The following is a 19,694-nucleotide window of genomic DNA, read 5'->3' as shown; positions in this document are numbered from 1 at the left end:
ATTGAAAACAGGGGAAGAAACATTTGTTTACGTTGTAAAAATGACGCGTGCTGCCGATAACTACGGCTTCTGTTTCGGACAAAAATGAAATGATTAAAGAAAAGTTGGCTCAACATAAAAAGGGTCCATTGACAAGAATGCTTTAATCTATGAAAAGTATTGAAAAAATATAATTATCAAGTATCTCAACACGTCCCATATTTGACACATATTCTACATGTACACGTAGTGGTTTTGCCATACAGTTTGGTGTGTGTGATGGCTAATATGACTAAATTCAATATATATTTATATATATATACTTTATGTTTATGCCTATTATCATTGTTGACATTTAATTGTAAATGTATGACGGGAGTAGGCTGTGATAAATTGTAAAAACGTGAGCCCCATCCCATGTTCAATTTAATTGGCAACAAATATGTTTAAAGCTAAACATATTTAAATTCTGAATATTGGCAAGTGTGCAGTTGACTTCTGATGATGAATAACTACTGTTCAATAGGTTTTAATACGGACTTAGAAATCATATTACTTGGTTTCATAGTGCGGTAAGAAGTTGCAGTTGCCTGACGCCCCTCTCTGGTGGGCCCCCAGAGATGGGCGTCAGGCAACTGCAACTTTGGAAACCGTTTACTGGCTAGTCAGGTGACATTATCGGCGCTATTTTTAGCAGGGCTTCCCCGAACAATTCAAGTGGTCAAACTGGACATTTGGAACGGACTATGAATATGGTGATAGCGAGGTAACATAAGTAGTGGAAGTGCATACAATACATACATTCATTAAAAGAAATATCGCTTTTCACGTGATGTCCCTTTAACAGCTATGGTCATTTAAGGACGTGCCAGGTTTTGTAGCGGAGGAAAGCCAAAGTTCCAGGAGAAAAACCACCGACCTACGGCCAGTACCTGGTACTAAAAGGTTGCGGCAACCTCTACAGCTACCAAACTGTTCATTTGTAAAAGTATAGGCCTTTAAAATATGTCGATAACTTAAGTTTGAGATTTATTTTATTTCTTCCACTAGTATAGTATACGCCGGATTATTTTACATCCATAAAATGAACAAAAATCAACCCCGTAAATCGTCTGTTTCTATTAAATCATCTTATGTATACGCAAAAAAAAAAAAACGAACAGACTAACATATCACTTTTTGAAATGACGAATATTTGATTTCGAGTCGCCATTTTCTTTCAATATTTTGTGTTCTCGTTATTGATATATTGTGGAGATTTATATGCTCCTTTAATTAAATCAGAATCCTCACCATCCGAGGGTCACTGTCTTTCGAATTAAGTTGATATGGCCACAGTGTTTATTGAGAAGACTCCAAAAACAAGAAGTTTGCAAACGATTGACAGCAACAGATCCCAACTATGTCTGTCAGAGTTACGCCCCTTTAAACAGAAATGTTGAAACTATCTAGCTCTAAGGCGCTTTACAATACATAAATATACCATTAATACAATTTTGAGAAAATGCCTTATCAGGCGCCAACTACTAGTTCTATGCCACCTGGCTAATATCTCCCCATGGGGGTCCAAATTTCCAGGGGGTGGGGTGTTCCAAGTGGGGGAAAATTGAGGAAAATGGTGAAAATACATGATTTTTAAAGAAAATTATCAGGGTAGGGGGGTTTCCGAAAGCCCCCCCAAAAAGCTCTGGATCCGCCACTGTAGCAGTCTTAGTTTTTGAACGTATTTTAAAACCCAATGACATTGAAAATGGACTTAATTCATTTACTAAACAAAGCTGATAACTTTCTGCACCCCAATAAGATATAGTCTATAGCATTGCCGTTTGCCTGGTCGTATAGAAGAAATTCCATGTCAAGCTTTGACCAAAGTTGATATGTTTGATTTTCATAGTGGATATACGGCCAGTTCTTCAGGCAAGGTTGATCATTCTTCATTCCAGTAGGTTGCATGGCAAATATCATTACTGTATGCTTTGTGGTTCGATAGACGAAGTCGTTTGAATGTTTTATTCTATGATATATTTGACCTTGAACGTCGCAGCAGGCTAAATAACAATACGATCCAACGATCTACCCCCTAGTTCCGTAAAACTCAGAAATTTTGAAACACATTGCTTGATTGATTGATTGATAGGTTTTACGTCCGCTTCACTACCGAGTTCGGTTATCTAGCAGACGAAGAACAGAAAGGAAAATGAGTAGAAGGGATAAAGTATGGAGTAAAAGAGTAGAAGAGGGGGATAGGTTAGAGAAGGGGCCGTCTATCCTATATATATTTACTGTATAAGTCTAGTTTTTGTAAGACGGCTCTTATGCCTAATAATGCCTTAACCTAACACTCATCGTACAGCATCACCAAGTCAGTACCGGAAGTGAGGTACTGTGCCGCTTCCAGCCACACCAGCCCCTGCCTATTCTATGAATTTGGCTTGTGTATCAAATTTGGAAGTCCATCTAAATGTCTAAATAAAGAGACCCTAGTTCTAACGGCCTAAAATTTTGGATACAATTTTCACCATCCTCTGTGTAGGCGTTTAAGCGCCTACTCTTTTTCGAAAAACCCAGAGGGATTTTTTCCGTGCGTGATTGGACAGTTCTCACACGGGTCACCATTTATAGTCCCATCCGACGGACTGTATATTAGTGGTTAGTGTCATGCATGTGCTGTTTTTTTTGTTGTCCGTTCCATGTACTCCTCTCCTCATCATTCGTCACTGAGAATAAACATGACTATACTTGTACCAATGTCATCTTTCTTATATACCTCGACTTGTCTTTCACTTATTTCTGTTCATCGTTCCGACATTTATGATTTTTAGTGAATAGTGTGATCATTAGTATGGATAAAGAGGAAAAACGGGGAGGGTGTGTGGAGGACGGGGGGGGGTATTAGTGTTATAGTTGGGTTATGACCTGGATGGGGGCTGGAGGGGCTGGAGGTTGAAAGATGTGCTGGGTGTCAAGAGATGTGTAGAAGGATTTATGGGTTATATTAAATGCCGGTAGTCTGGACCGGAGTGGTGTTGGGGATGGTTTGTGGGAGGGGGGGGATAGGTTGATTGGTTGGTTGGTTGGTTGGTTTGTGTTAGAATATTTTAGTGGTTGTTGTGCTTACTTTTACGTGTATTTAATCATGTATACACATATATATAGTATTTTACTCTATTAGACATAAGATTGCTGTGGGGTGGCAGACTCGTCCGTAAACGGAACTACCCGCTCGTGGTCAGAACACGTACGTCGCAGCTTTCTTACATCAACCGGAAGTGAGATGTTTTAGGTGTTTTGAATATAATATATGTTTATTAGTCTTTGTTAGATTAACTTACTTTGTTTATTATTTAGAGTGATTGGATATTTTTGTTATTACACTATTCGCTGTGTTAGATAAACAGATATTGATTAGTTCATTATTCGTTTATCCCGTTATTCCTACCTAACTAATAGGTCCATATAGCACCACTGGCCTCCCTCCTTTACCCGCGCTAACCTTGTAGGGTTTGACGCCGAATGAGCGAGGGGACCTATTTTACGGGTCGTATTATACAGTTTATAGTGGTAATACAGTCCTATCCTATTTTATATCCACCGTTTAAGCTTTGGACAGTCTAAAAACGGCGTACCGCTTCAGATTGTACATCGCCCCACGGTGGTACATATATATGTATCCTTTGTAGGTACTCATGTATACATATATATGAGCGGTTAGACATAAGATTGCTGTGGGGTGGCAGACTCGTCCGTAAACGGAACTACCCGCACGTGGTCAGAACACATACGTTGCAGCTTTCTTACATCAACCGGAAGTGAGATGTTTTAGGTGTTTTGAATTTAATAAATGTTTATTAGTTTTTGTAAGATTAACTTGCTTTGTTTATTATTTAGAGTGATTGGATATTTTTGTTATTACACTATTCGCTGTGTTAGATAAACAGATATTGATTATTAGTTCGTTATTCGTTTATCCCGTTATTCCTACCTAACTAATAGGTCCATATAGCACCCTTTACCCGCGCTAACCGTGTAGAGTTTGACGCCGAATGAGCGAGAGGACCTATTTAACGGGTCGTATTATACAGTTTATAGTGGTAATACAGATCTATCCTATTTCATATCCACCGTTTAAGCTGAAACACATTGAGCCGGTGACCTTACATACCCGGCGAACCCTTCAATAATACGGCGGTCACGCTTCAGTGCATGCAATAAAGGATTACGTTCTGCACAGAATTACTTGGTAATGTGACGTCATTTATTGGATGGGTATATTTCCCCGCTTTTTCTACGACGTCATTCAAAGTCATTTTTGATATTGCTTATACTTATGACTAGCTTGAATTGGTACAAGCCCTTAACCCTCAGCAAGGCACAGGATAAGAACCATGACCTCAGACCTTATTGTTCTGCAAAAGAAGTTATTTAATTTGACCGCATTTACGTGTTAAGTAAGTCAAGGCAATTTCTCTGAACAAATCTGCTATATTTAAGTCTTTCATCAGAGTAGAGTTCACGTCAACCGTGACTATGTTTCATAGTTCAGTCGTATATGTAATTCAAAGTTAGCAAGTCTGTTATTTGAACAAATCTTATAGAACATCAACGCATCGATCGATATCTACATACAAATATAATTCATTTATATGCCCCTGTTAAACCAAATACAGGTACTTTAAAGTTTTTATCATATTTGAATCATGTGACCTTGTTAGTGGGTCAAGGTCATACTTTCGAACAAACATAAAACACCATCACTCTAGTTTTGAAATATAGGACTATTTCAGCTCGAAATTATAATAATTTATTCAACTTTGTATTACTCAATGCCAGCAAGCCTGTAGCCAGATTCCTTAAAACTAGGCCACCAGTTCTTCTGGACTTGGTCAAGTGCAAGTGCTATTAAACATTTCAAACCAGTGACCGTGGATGCACCAAGGTTTTACCTTTTTAAATTTTTGTGTAGCAATTTAACTTATACAAGCAAGCTGATGGCCAAATATCGTGACTCTTTCAAGCATTTGTTTGTTTGTTTGTTTATGTTTAACGGCCCATCGACGGCTGTGGTCAGTTGGGGGCATGGTGATTTATTTATTTATTTTATTTTTTTAACAAACATGTGAGTAGCGAAGATAAAATCAGATAAAATGGTTCATTTTAAAAGCATTCGCATTGTATGTGTAGATAATAAAAAATAAAAAAGGGGGTTAAAATAATAAAAGAGATAACGAATAGATGATATGGAATATGCGATATTTATATAAAGTCAAAAATGGTAATATCCGGGACTCGAAAGTAGTTATCACGAATGTGTTTAAAATCGGAACATTCTATTATAAAATGTTCCACTGTAAATGGAGTGTCACATGCGTGGCATGAAGGTATATCTTCTCGTTTTAAAAGGTACGAATGAGTAGGATATGTGTGCCCAGTGCGGAGCCGAGCGAGGACAACTTCCTCTCTACGATCTTTCCGACTGGGAATAGATGTTTTAAGTTTCGGTTGTATCTTAAAAAGTTTGTTGTTGGTCTCCAGAGACCAGCGTTTCTGCCATTCATTTTGAATGGCTGTACGAATAGTAGGTTTAAAATCTGTGTATGGTAGTTTGATATTTGTTTGTTCGAGATTCAATGCATTTTTTGCTTCCCTGTCAGCAAATTCGTTGCCTTTTATTCCGACATGGCTCGGAATCCATAGTAAAGTTATTTTAGACTTTTTTAATATACGAGATATTCGAAGAGCAAGGTTTTGTACGATTGTGTTTTTAGGATCTCGTAACTGTAAACTCTGTAGGACAGATAGAGAGTCTGAACAAATAATTGCCTTTTTAATGCGGTGTTCATCGATATGGTCGAGGGCCAAACCAATGGCGCATGCTTCAGCAGAAAAGATGGAGGCGCCGTCTGGTAGTCGGACTGAAGTGCAAGTATTGGCAGTACAGCAGGCTGCTGCCACTTTCTCACCTTCTTTGGAGCCATCGGTGTAAAGTTGTGTATGAGAAGGGTAATTCGAAATGCATTCCCGAAAGGAGGATTTGTGTTCTTCGGGCATAACACTTGATTTCCCTCGCTCATGTAATGTAAAGTTAAAATCAGGGGTTTGAATGGTCCACGGAGGAACATCAGATATGTTAAATTCAGCTATGTCCGTCAATTTTATGTTGAGTTCTTGCAGGAAATTCAAAATTCGGATACCAAATGTTGGCAGAAGTTTTTGGTTTTGCGTAAATATGTTTTGGTATTTGGGGTTGAATACTTGGTTGAAAGCAGGATTTTTAGGGTTTGATTTTAATTGAGCTGCAAATTGTAATGAAAGTTTTTTTCTTCTGTCATAAAGGGATGGTTCATTTGCTTCCACGTACAGGCTTTTTACAGGTGTTGTTCGAAAAGCTCCAAGGGCTAGACGTAGCCCTTGGTTATGGAGTGGGTCTAGCATCTGAAGGTACGAACTGCGCGCCGACCCGTATACCATAGAACCATAATCCAGTTTTGTTCGAATAAGTGATCTGTATAGGCGCAAAAGCATTTCACGGTCCGCCCCCCAATCAGTATGAGAAAGGACTCGTATAATGTTTAACGCCTTGGAACACTTATCCTTCAGATACTTTATATGTGGTATCAAGCAGTTTAACAAATTTGACTTGTGATCTTGCATATGGGTCAAGTTCATTACTTTTTCCCCAGATGTTTATACCACTCCATGCAATATGCATGTCAAATATAATATTTCTAGGTGTTTCAGTTCTTCAAAAGAAGTCGTTTTCAGCTTAAACAAACTAGACTGCCAATTTTAGATACCAGATTTTTTTTCTTTGCAAATCTAAATCCCCATCTCATGGGGATACTTATTTTTCCAAAATTATCCGATACGGGTCCAGTGGTTATTGAGAAATAGTTAACAAATGGTGAATGCCACCAATACATCCATTGGTCTACATCTCAGTTGAGATAAAAAGTTGGCGCTGGATGCATAGACGAAGTTCGCTGCACCATCACATATATATGCTCACTTGGCACTTCGGTCAAGGTGAACTAGGCTTATATGATCATTGTATCACTTCTCTGCAGGGGAGGGATCATCCTGGAGGGAGCCAAGGGGCCATCGACCCCTCAAAAATGAAATTGATCCCTCCATGTTTCAATTTTCTTTCAATTTTATATCAAATGGGTCCTCTTTATTTTGATATTGACAAAACAAAATTGCTGAAATGGCCCACTGCTCTCAAATTCCAGGATTTTCCCTGCTCTGATGGAAGTACAAACAAAAGCAAAGCTCCAGAAACAAAGAAGACAAAGACGTGTATGTATGATTAGCTTCATATTTAATTAATGTCAGTCGTGTCATGAGAATATTGTGATATGATGAAGCACTCTGACATGACAAGCGACCCCCTGTACAATATCTACCAGAATACAGCTAACGGAACCTTTTTCGCTACCTCATCACAACTGCTGCCAATAATATTAAGCGAAAAAAATTGTACAATCAAATTCTCCATATATACTACACATGTACCTGTGCAAGTCCTTATAAAAATATGTGTATTTCAGGTTTCACAACTCCAAAACATAGGAAAGTCTGTGTGCAACTATCTTCTTTTTTTTGTTTGTGATTTTTTACAACTGAAAAATTGAACGGATATAACATTTCGTCACGACAAACATTAAGGTACTCAGAAACAATGTTTAAATATGAGATTTAGGACATTTTCTGTATGTTACTGTACCTGTATGAGTTGTATAAAAAAAAAAAAAAAAAATTTTCAAATATCGCTAAAACATTTCTGGCCATGATGGGCAAATAGAAAGAACAGTGGAGTTTGTCAGAAAAACCTGAAACACACATTTTTTTAAAAAGACTTGTTCACTCAAACATTCATCACATTTTATCTCAAACATCCCATTTACACTTGTATTCATAAACCACACATACACCCATCACATCACCCATTGTTCCCTTTGTGTGTAGCGATCGCGAGCGTAGGAGACGCTCAAGACATGAGGGACACAGGGTGTAAACTACCAGGTATGGATTCCAGCAAATAAACTGAGACCCCAACGACCGGAAAGCAAGAGGAATTTGTAGTAATTTATTTGGTCTATAAGGGTTCAATATATTGTAAGTATGAAGGGGAAGAAACTATGTATATAAGTAAGTTTTACATGTGTAATTCATAAATATTTGCAATTTAGCACATACTCGCATAAAAAGCTGGATTGACCTGGTTGTGTTGTGAATTCGGCTCCAATATTACTCATTTTTCTCTTTTATATTTAAAGTGAAATAAATTTGAATTCAAACAAATTCGTTCTAAAAAAATGTGGATTTGTTTTTGTATCAACCTTGGTTTGATGTATGGTAATTATAAAATCTGCTTCTTCAAGCTGTACATAGCAGACAATCTTTGTATATTGATGTTATGTAAACATTTTTGTTAACGATAAAATCTTGCCAAAATTATGTTTCCTTTTTATCTGTGACTAATAAATTAATAAGTTTGAGTTACCTGAAGTACTTGAAATGAACTTTCAATATATGAATCATATGTAGATAAAAAATCAGTTTTGAGAAAAAAATGTTAAATTATCCCATACCTGATCCACTACCAAAAACAGTAGCATCTACAAGTCACAATTACCCATCACAGTCACTCCTCAGAAAATAGTTCCATAATTTGTGAGTTACCATTCATTCAAATTCTGCACTCATTTGCTCTCATTTGTAAACACAACAGCACACTGGGTTTATATATATATATATAATTTACACTCTTATTTTTACACCAGTCATCAATTACACATCAACAGCTGTTACACCATAATATACATTCACCGTGGAACACATATATACATATCTGGAGCCGTATATTCATAAATACAGCGCAAACACACAGTGTACACTTGTAAAACACACATACAGTGTACACCAAACATTATGTTCTACAGGTAGACGTAATTTACATTTCTTCATGTCTGGCGTATCACATTTACAATATTTATATATTTATAATATATATATATATGAATATATACAGTGGAACCCCGTCCCTTTAAACAGGGAAACGCCCCTTTAATGCCAGAGCAGCAGGTGTCAATCATGTATATATATATACTGTATGTAACAAGTGGGAGGGGTTATCTACCAATTACATATATTTACATCTGGTCTGTACACAAATATTTACATTTATATATATACATCCATATTTACAATGTTAAATATCTACAGCATGACATCACGAGGGGGAAGGGGTGGAGAGAACGATCATGGGGGGGAACTCTTCAAGGTATTGAGATCATTTCACATTGCACACTATCAATACTTTTGTCTAAAGCTCCACAGATATATTACAAAACAAAACAAGTTGTTACCATGGTAACAGAATAACATCAGTCTTTACACCGAACCCAGCATGAGTTACTATATGTACATAGCTGGTGGACAAGTGTCGGGTAGCTTCTTTCAGTGGTTTCGGTATCAAGATAGATGTTCACCAGCCAAATTTTATGGGGAGGTATGCACATTTCATGACAACTACTATTGATGTTTAGGCAAGCCAAACTCGCTCAATTATACAGATGCAAAACAAAACCTATAAAACACCTTAAAACTGGACTCATAGCTACAGCAACAATATCACAAACTAAACTAGGACAAAAAATAAACTAGAAATCTAACATCTGTAACAGTGAGGAAAAAACCTGGAAATTTCCAATCCAATCTATTTGTTTAGTGATAGCAGTGTGCTTAAATTATCCTCTAAATATGGTTCACAATGATAATAAAAACAGAAAAATCCTTAACCTGTGCACCAATAGTAGTTGTCGAGACCAAAAAAGACATCAATGGTATTTACAATGAAGTTTCAAGTATCTAGCTGCCTTGGAAGTGAAGATTTATGTGAAAATAATTTGTTACCATGACTATATATATATCTCTGAATGATACAAATGTCTGATCAGCAAGATTCTGACCTTTGTGAGCAAGGGGAAGTAATCCCTACGTATTATAAATGTCCACGATGAAAAAAAAAACAACATTGGATGCGTACTGGCTTCATGTATCTGATCCCTGATGCAAATTCATTTCTTCAGCGAATGACGATGTGGTGACGACCGATGATAGCGAAAAAAAAAAGATTCTCACGAAAAGCTATGGAGCATCAACGTGCGAGTCTCCATGGCGATGGGTGAAACAACAAGAAGGATAACTTTGTTTTGGCACAGAAGCAATGCCATAATAACCGTACTCCAGACACTGGTTATCTGGCAAAAATCTGTCGTATCACAGCAAGTGGAATATAACACATACCAAATAGCCACACACTCTTTAACAACATAAACCTACTATTACACACACATGTATGTATACACTAACACACACGCTAATGTACACGCACACACATGTATGTATACACTAACACACACGCTAATGTACACGGACACACATATTCCATTCTTACGCAACCCAGTCTTACAAGTAGCATCACATGAACACAGCAACAGTAAAAGCAAACTTGAGTTACAATTGCATTGTTCTCATTAACTCATTCACCCCTGAAACTTCATAATGAACTATTCCAACCTTTTAATTGGAAAAGTTCAAATGTGTCTTCAGGGGTGAATGAGTTAAAAGCCATTTGCTGGCAAAAGTAGGCTGCTATTCATCAACATGAAACCAGTTATTGATCTGAATCGGTATAGGTCGTGATATAGACACAATGTTATAGCATGTGACCAATCAGCCAGATCCTCTTTCTCAGTGAACCACCCAAGAGAACACAGTATTGAAAAAAAAATCACCAGTTGAAAAGCAGGTTACTCAGATTAAAAACATTTTACTGTGTCTTGATAAGTTGTATTGTACCCAGTTGTTAATCTCATATTTGCTAACTCTCCCCATTTTGGACCCTAAAATTGAGCATTTTCAACCAGTGGATTTGCTTAACTATTACTATATTCTGTAAGCTTGCAGTATATTTCAACATTACAACTGGTTTCGTTGACCATAGACTAATTTCATGGATTACTGCCATATTTAGCTAACACTTATTTGGAAAATGAAAATACTTTGGAGTAAAATCAGCTTTTTGACTTTTAGGAAGTTATGAAAGATTTTCATGCAAAATCACTTAAGCTTGCTTTCTTTGCAGCATCTCTATGGGCTTCTGTAGACTGGGTTCATTTCACACAGAGCACAATTTTATTTTCTCAAATAAATGTACGTGAATTCATACCTCTCTTTATATGATTACAGATTTGAAACAAAAATTATCCAGAAACATTGAAACCTCAAGGATCAGCCATACTCTCATTCCATATGTCTGCTTATTGTATTGAAAAATATATATATGGTTTTTTTTATAACTCGATAGCTTTTTTGACAAATTCATTAGAGCAAAAAGCATAGCACTTCATCAATCAATGTGTAAAAAGTTAAATAATATTTGCAAAATCAGTTTCAATTTCATCAGAATTCATCATTCGGTAAAAAAAAAATTGATTTACTGAGAATATACAAAAAAAACGTATAACAATTTCTCAAATCTATATATCATAATTATTTCTAAAGATTGAAGATAAACATTTCAACAACAAAAAATGTTAGTAATGATTTTTTTTGGGTGTGTAACTAACCTGTCGTATGGATTCTTAGTTAATGATATTGTTCAAACTGAGTATAGAATGACAATAAACATTAGAATTAAAAATAAAAGACAATGAAGAACAAGTTAGGAGAAATAAAAGCAACTCACTAAATCAGGCTTCAAGATGCTAAGAAACACATGAAGTCTACAAACACCTGTTTTCTCTAATCACTATAATAAGAGAGAGAAAGAGAAAGTAACACATTATCTCAAAATTGACAAGAAAAAAGACAGGTACCGAAGGGGGTTGAAATATGATAATCTGTAACAGTCTAAAGAAGAAAAAATACCAGAATTAAAAATAACTTTAAGCTAGAAAAAAAAAGGTTTTTGTATATATATATATATAGATGTATAGCATATTTCATTCTTTCGCAGAAATTCTAGCACAAAAATTGAACTGCGACATATTGCCACAAGTTCATAATTCAACTGTCATACCAGTCTATACAACCTTTGTCTCCGTGGCAACGTAACGTACTACAAACACCATAACAACACATAGTTAATTAAACGAGCAACAGTTCTACCATAATCGCTGGCCAGCAGGCCAACATCTTGCGTGCTTACAACTTAAGTCCTATAAAATCATTTGGACATTATTTTTTTTGTTTTTTGTTTTTTTGTCTTTTTCTGTTAACTTTTTCTTAAAAAAATAACCAAAAGGCTTGCCCTATTTTCAATAGGACAAGCAGAATATGCTGTCCAATTTTCCTAGCGTTAAAACATAGCGCCAACGCACACGCACAGATCTGTTGTTAATTGGAATTCTTCATCTTTGTATACCCCAACGTGTGTCACTACATTTCTCCTCGTGTTAAGATGTCAAACACTATCATCAAATTAATTATCTCACTGAACCACAGAATGACATCTTCCAGTCACTTATCTGGAGCATTCCATTTCTGTTCACAGGGACGAGGGTATATATAAATTACATCACTCCAACGTGAAGTATTTTCACACATATAAGATCAACACAAAAACATGTAGCACTTTTAAGTCATCCATTCAATTCAACTTGAAAACAAATAAATTCTCTAAGAATTTCCCATCGTCCTCGTAATCCTTAATTTACTAATTCACTAATCACTGAAGATACAAATATAACTATATATCTCGCTATTTTGCAAGATAAATCCACAACAACCTGGAGTTATGTCCCTTTGACTGTTGACATGGAATAACAAAACTCCACAAAATATTCTCATACAAAGTAAATCCAGGGTATGAATTGTTGTCATAATCTGTATGTCCCTTAATTTGGGGCATGCTGGTGTTTGAATCGTAATCACCTCCCAGCTTAATCCAAGAGGGCACATGTCACATTCCAGTAAGATCCATTAACGTTAGACAAATGATGGTAAAGATCCGATCGCGTTTTATGAATATATAACATCCATCCACGATAGACGAGCAAGGTAAATCCAAGAATGAACAAATAAATCAATAAAATCCAGCTGTCACTTTTGTGATGGTCAATCCAGGAAATGGTCAGTAAATCTCAGGCCACCGTCGTAATGATGACCAGTAGATGGGACAGATCTTTGACTTGGTGCATCAGATCAAATCCTTGTCGGCCGAGCTGGGCGTGAGAAAACTCACATGGTGGAAAGATATGCACAACATAGGCCGGCTGAAGCAAAGAAAATCAGAAAAGTTAGAGAAGTATCTAAATTCAATTAAATGTCAACTTAGAACCAAGACTTCTCAAGAGATCTTTGGTTATTCAAAATTAATATGGGGAAACAATATGTTATTAATGCCTTTCTATCTGTACTTCGTAGATCTAAATTTCAATGATCTTCCTGCCATTTGTTATTTCAGAGACATACTTAGGTTAGCTGCTCATTAATGTCTTTCTGATATTAAAGATCAATGTTTGAATTATATTTGAAAATATCTTAACTTCACAGATTACTGTCAGTTTTCTATTTGAAAAGTTATTTTTATTTCAAAGTAATTTACTAGTTTCTCAAACAGGAGAGATGGAACTAACGATAATCAGCAAAAAGTATCAAAAATGCTATGGTAGAAAAAAAACCTGAATTTCCCTGTTACAAATTATTTCAGACATTACCATGAAGTACAACTAAATTATTTGAATTTCGTGCAATGAAGTGTTAACAATGTTTTTAGTTGAAACAATTGGTTTGATTTGGTTTAATTTTGTGTAACGTCCTATTAACAGCTAAGGTCATTTAGGACATGTCTCCATGTGTTGTGTATACGTGCTTGTGTTGTGTGTATGCAGGAGACGGGGTATGTTGGTGTTCTTGCCTCCTTGTGATAGTGCAGATCTGATGCCAACTTTACAGTGCTATCTCAATGAAATGCCATGCTGGAGGCACCAGTCCATTCCCCTAAATGCTGAACGTTAAGCAGGGAATAACAACTACCAATTTGTAAGGGCTTTGGTATGTTGAGCGTTTGCCCAGGTGAGGAAGGCAATGGGTTCTGTCCCCAGGCCGGGCCACAATTTGAAAGACATATTAACAAAACATGTTTATTCATCTCGGAACATGTAGTCAGTTATCAGTAGCTTACCTGTTGAGATCCCTGATCGGCGACGTTGACGATGCCAGCAGCCTGTTTCTGCTGTAAGTACTGTATAAACCCCATAGACATTGCCCGTGTTTGCTGGATTATGTCGCTGTGATCCCTTCCACACGGCAGGGCCAGCAACATGCAATAGTCCTCCTCCATCTACGTAAAATAGAAATAAAGTTTTAAAAATCACAGACCACTTCTTTTAGAAAGCTACATGTATGTCACGAAATTTCTCCCAAAGATTCCTTGAAACATACCAACACTTTTCCAGATAGAAATCGTCTTGAAAATCTTCATCTGTCTTCGAAAAAAAATAAAATTACCACAGTCCCATTGCCTAATTGTCAATATAATTATGGTCTAGATATTTTTTTTACATCTGCTGAAAATGAATTTCCAAGCTAAATAATTCAGTTATACAGTGGCCTTGATAATCCAGCCACATTAATTTTCAACAAAAGTGAACTGATTTTAGGATGAATGGATAACTTGTAATAATAAATAATTTGAGGTTCTTATATACCGCTTTATCACAACCTAGTTCATATGTTGTATCAAAGCAGTTCATAATTTATTATCTGTTCAATGTCATAGGGCCTTTGCAACCAGCCAATATCTTTCTCAACTCCCTGGGGAGCATACAGCCAGTGCTGCCATTTCGGCACTCACAGCTAGCATTCTACAATTCTAGCACTGCCCAACCCCGTACCCGTTTACTACAATTCTAGCACTGCCCAACCACATACTCATTTACAGCCGAGTAGACAGGAACAAGCGGAGTAAAGTATCTTGTTCAAAGATACAGCACAGTGCCGTGCCCCGACTCGAACCCGCAACCCTTACCACTAGGTTACTGTGCCTCTTGCAAAGTTTTGAAATAAATACAAAAAAGGTCTGTAAATCATTCACATGTCCCTGCCTCTGCTTTAATGGACACTGAGCTTATCGACACTCTTACAAATCAAATGGAGATATTAGTGCAAAGTCATACCAAGTCAGTAAAGCAATACATATTGGTCACAGTGACCTACATTTGATAAAATGTGGTACTCTCTCAAGGTCTATCAACACATGACGTGTGATGACTGTTAAACTTGTAGAGTAAAGGAGTTAAGCGACCAAGATGTTGTATGGACCGATGAAACCCTCGGTACCCCCTACACAATGTATGTCAGAGCTGAAAAAGGACTTGCCCGTCCCCAACAATACCAGTAGTGAGATAACTAGAGTAGTGTTTATTTAACGAGGTTAAAGATTAGTGGCTTCTTACATTCATCCGTTTGATGACGCCATCCAGCTGCGTAGGCTCTAGTCTCATCCTCTGGGCGATTCGGAGTGGCTGGACCGTACCGTCAGTTGACTGCTGAGGCAAACTCAGTTTGACAAGCTGCTGGAATCCTGCGATCAGATGCATCTGGACGACACAACTGTCGTTCTTGAGGGCCAACACTCCCTGCCACATTACTGGGTATCTCTATAACACAAATACATAAAAAGGTTAATTTGTTCACCCCTATATATTTAAACTGGACCTGCCCAGTCTTTGATTTGGCAGGGCTCAAATGAGACTTTAAGGTTGAATGGGTTAAAACTACACGATCAGGCCCACATCTTGAAAAAAAACATTCAGTTTGAATGCAAAATTTTCCAAAAGCATAGGATTAGAACAGCTAAAGCAAATTATGAACATTTGGCTTGCTACTAAAGTTCCAAAAATGATTGCTTGCCCACTTACCTGAAGCAATGACAGGAGACTGCCCTCTCCAGCTGGTGATGTGTCCGTGACACAGCGTCCTGGAATGCTCTGTATGCTGTCCTGTGAACCGTGTTTGCCCTGGCCCTGCTGTGTTAGAGCCTGCCCAGGCTGGGATGGAGAGTGGAGGGGTTGAGGGGTCAAGTGTGGCGATGGGCGTCCATCAGGTTGCATACCCCTGTGGATGTAAGGGATATGACCAGGAATGAATGCCGGGCTGTTGTGTGGCGAGTACATCAAGCTGGGGTCAATAAGAGGCACACGGATCATTCCCATCCCAGGGTTGTACATGTGAGAGGTGGCAATACCCTGTGTTAACTCAGAACTGCTAGCTGGTGGTGTAAATGCACTGATGTTCTGTGCCCCAGTGCGCCGTAAATCAGGTGAGGGAAATGGCATTGACGAAAGAATGGAATCCATCGCTCCACTTTTCTCTTCGGTAGTGTGGGTGGAAGGGACTGGGACAGTAGAACGTGGGTGTACAAGAGCAGTCTGACGAGTGTCGGGGGCTGCTGGGCCAGAAACTTCACGGAGATGACGCAGCATATCCTGCTGTTGTTGTTGCTGTCGTTGAAGGTCCTGCTGGTGTTGTTTCTGCTGTTGTTTCTTCCAATCCTGTTTTTGTCTCTCCTGCTCTTTCTCCTGTTGCTGCTGCTGTTGCTGCTGCTGTTGCTGTTGCTGCAACTGCTGGTGTTGTAGGAACTGCAGCTCTACCTGGTGGCGGTTTTTGGCATCCTGTTGCTGGCGCCGTGACAATTCTTGTTGTATTCTGTGTTGCTGTTGCTCCTGCTGCGCGTGAGCAGTCTCCCTTGGTGACGGACTTTGTTGCTGAGCCCTCGACAGATTAATGCCTTGCTCTGATCGCTGATGAGCAGGAGCCAAACCCTGAACACCATACACTGTAAAATAAATGTTTGTTCACACAAATTAGCAATGATTTACAAAATATAATTAATAGACATTTTTATTGATCTTCCAATCAAGTCAGAATCTCTTTTAATCTCTGTGTTACAGATTTTGGATGTTGTAATGCGCTGATAATGTAGCAAGAAATCAGCTTCTAAATAAATATGACACCTGTAACACAAGGATCTGATGTCTGATCTAAATTTCAGTTTGATCAAAATGTGACATTGTTAATTTTCAAGCCAGTTCGCGTTTCATAATTTCTTGACTTCTGATTGGAATGTCATTAAACAAAGTTAAAATCCGGTAGAAAACTTACTCCATGCCTCTCGCTGATTAGCAGGGATAATGTCAGTAGCCTGAGCGTGGGGTCCTCGCATCCGGGAGTCTTCGGGCCATTTGGAAGAAACTTGAGCATTCTTCTCCAAAGCCTGAAATTTGCAACAATTATAGAAATAAAAGCAAAAGTAACATCATCCCTTTAAGGGTATTCTTATATACTATACCAGGAAAGAACGAAATCAGGAGGCTTTTTCAATGGAAAAAACAGCAGTGTTTTCCATGGAACCGAGAAAATGTATCCATGATGATTTGATAACTTATTCAATAATGTAGATATTTCATATGCTAATATTTGGTTTTAGTAAGCAGAAATTGATAATATGGTATACAGTCAGATGTTCCATATTTTTCTGTACAGCTGATTATTTTCACAGGGATATTATTTTCATTGATTCATACGGCACAAACTTTTTCTTATATCCAATTGCAAAATATCAATTCCAGTCAAATTTTTCCTTTTTTTAATCTGGAAAAGTAACCAACTATATGACATCACTTTTTGCTGACTTACCTTTTTATGGAGGGAGGGACTGGATGGTGGATGGTTGATCTGTTGTGGACTGGGAGCTGTCTGAGCGAGTGCTGGTGAACGGGCCATGGGATGTGGTGACGGTCCCTGGGTCGTGGCTGCACTAGCTGGTATCCCAGTCCGAGACCCTATTGGCATTTTCTGCAGATCAATTGCAGCCCCTCCGTTCTTCTCAAACTCTCCCTTCTGTTGCAGCATTTGGATTTGGGTGTAGTAGGCCACCAAGTGAGGTGGCACTTGTCCGTGGGGGTATGCATTCTTCAAACCTGCTGGATAGGGCTGTTTACGTAGGTGTTCGTGGATGGATGAAGAAGGGTGGTGGGTCAGCTGTTCGTGAGCACTCGAGGGTCGGGGTGGCTGTGGATCACCAGACTTTTGTATCTGGGAGTGCGCACTGGGAGGACGCTGAGGGGCGGACTCGCGACCAGCATGGGCAGTAACCGCCACCTGGTGCGAAACATTTCCTGCACGACTTGCAGTTTTGAGGACTGAGGTTTCCTGTTTCCCATCATGACGGCGGCTAGCTAGATCCTGAACTGTAGCCTCAACCTGGGCCTTTCCCTGAGCATGGAGCATATGACTCATCATCTGCACCTTGAATGGATCTTTGACTGATGACAAGACACTTGAACCAGAAGAGTTTGCCGCAGTAATGATTCCAGCCGGAGGCTTCAGAATGTCATGTTTAGACGTAAATGCAGACGTTGTGATAGGATGGACTACGCATGTTGGAGCAGATGCCGTAGTGGAACTTGGCGTAGACGAGACTGGCTGCCGCTCAACTGACCCTACAGACTTTTCTCCACCCTGTTGCTCAGCTAAGTAACCTGCATTTTGGGCAGATGCATGAGATCCCTTCTGTTTGGTGGCCTGTTCTGCGTTGTGATGTGAACGGTTGATCTGTGCCATGATGTCATGTACCTGACGTAGGCCATCCTGTGCAGGCATTCCAGCATGCGTCATAGTCATTGCTGGATGAGGTATCCCCTTGCTGGTTGTCGAAATGGACTGTGTTGACATTGGCATCGACATGACACCCTGGGACACAGACAACAAGCCCTGGTGGCACGTTGGGACAACATGATAAGGCGACACGTGCTGGGGGTTGCCCTGCTTGGCTGTGTCGGCCTTATCGTGATGTTCCCCCTGTCGATGAGGTGTGGGCGATAATGCAATGTGGTGACTGTGCTGCACTGACGAACGATTGGACACGCGAGTTCCATGCATCATGTCAACAGACTTAGTCTTTCCACTACCCAGCTCAGTCACGTGACCTGCCGCCTGACTGTACGAGGGCTTCATTGAGGAAGTGACAATGGCGTTCGGAGGACCCGTGATCGGGGTGGGAAAACCTTCCTTGGAATGAGGGAGTCTGCTGTAAGGCATGTTCAAGGTTGGCTCACCGATGGATCCTGACAAAGAGGAAACGGGAACTTTTTAGTATTAATGTTGTTTCACTAGCTTATTGGATTCTCATACACATTTGAACTCTTCCAATTCAAAGGTCTATTATGAAATTTCAGGATTGAACAAGTTAATTACAAATAAAAGTATTTGATTTATTTGTTATTTAGATAAACATACTAATGACAATAACTTTTACACATGAATATTTTCCAGGGGAACCTGTTTGGGTTTTCCTTTTATTGTGAGCGTAAACAGAGACAATTATCGTGTGGCATCAAGCTAAAATTAGGATTAAAATCTGGGAAAGGTTTCCGATTGATATAGAAAATATGATCAAGTTTCAACAAAAACGATGTATTTCTGGCTGCACATCATTGATTAAATTTCCAGCATTTTGCTTACTCATTATCAACCAATAACATACAATTTACTGTACAAATCCACAAACACTTGTAAGTATCCAGCTAAGGTTTATATCTGTGTAAAGATGTTTCTGTAGCCTGTTTTTGTAGCCACTCCCACCACAATGTTTGGTCCCTATGGAATTCAGTTTTAGAAAATTTTCAATGTAATTAAATTACGCC

At 38.5% G+C, this 19,694-nt stretch overlaps 1 protein-coding gene across 1 annotated transcript in view; it reads right to left on the bottom strand.

Moving 5' to 3' along the window:
* Positions 1-7,278: 7,278 nt before the first annotated feature.
* The window catches only part of LOC110458868 (protein split ends-like), a 62,199-nt gene continuing 49,783 nt past the window's right edge, over positions 7,279-19,694 (bottom strand). Inside the window, exons 11-16 of the mRNA XM_021510824.1 lie at positions 17,686-19,115; positions 17,152-17,263; positions 15,909-16,825; positions 15,444-15,647; positions 14,171-14,329; positions 7,279-13,259 (exon numbers count right to left, since the gene is read on the bottom strand). Coding sequence (XP_021366499.1) covers positions 13,128-13,259; positions 14,171-14,329; positions 15,444-15,647; positions 15,909-16,825; positions 17,152-17,263; positions 17,686-19,115 — 2,954 coding nt within the window. The 3' untranslated portion in view covers positions 7,279-13,127. The remainder of the gene's footprint in view (positions 13,260-14,170; positions 14,330-15,443; positions 15,648-15,908; positions 16,826-17,151; positions 17,264-17,685; positions 19,116-19,694) is intronic.

Source organism: Mizuhopecten yessoensis, unplaced genomic scaffold (assembly GCF_002113885.1).
Source record: "Mizuhopecten yessoensis strain PY_sf001 unplaced genomic scaffold, ASM211388v2 scaffold9847, whole genome shotgun sequence".
Lineage (NCBI taxonomy): Eukaryota > Metazoa > Mollusca > Bivalvia > Pectinida > Pectinidae > Mizuhopecten > Mizuhopecten yessoensis.
This window is presented reverse-complemented; position numbering and strand designations above follow the sequence as displayed.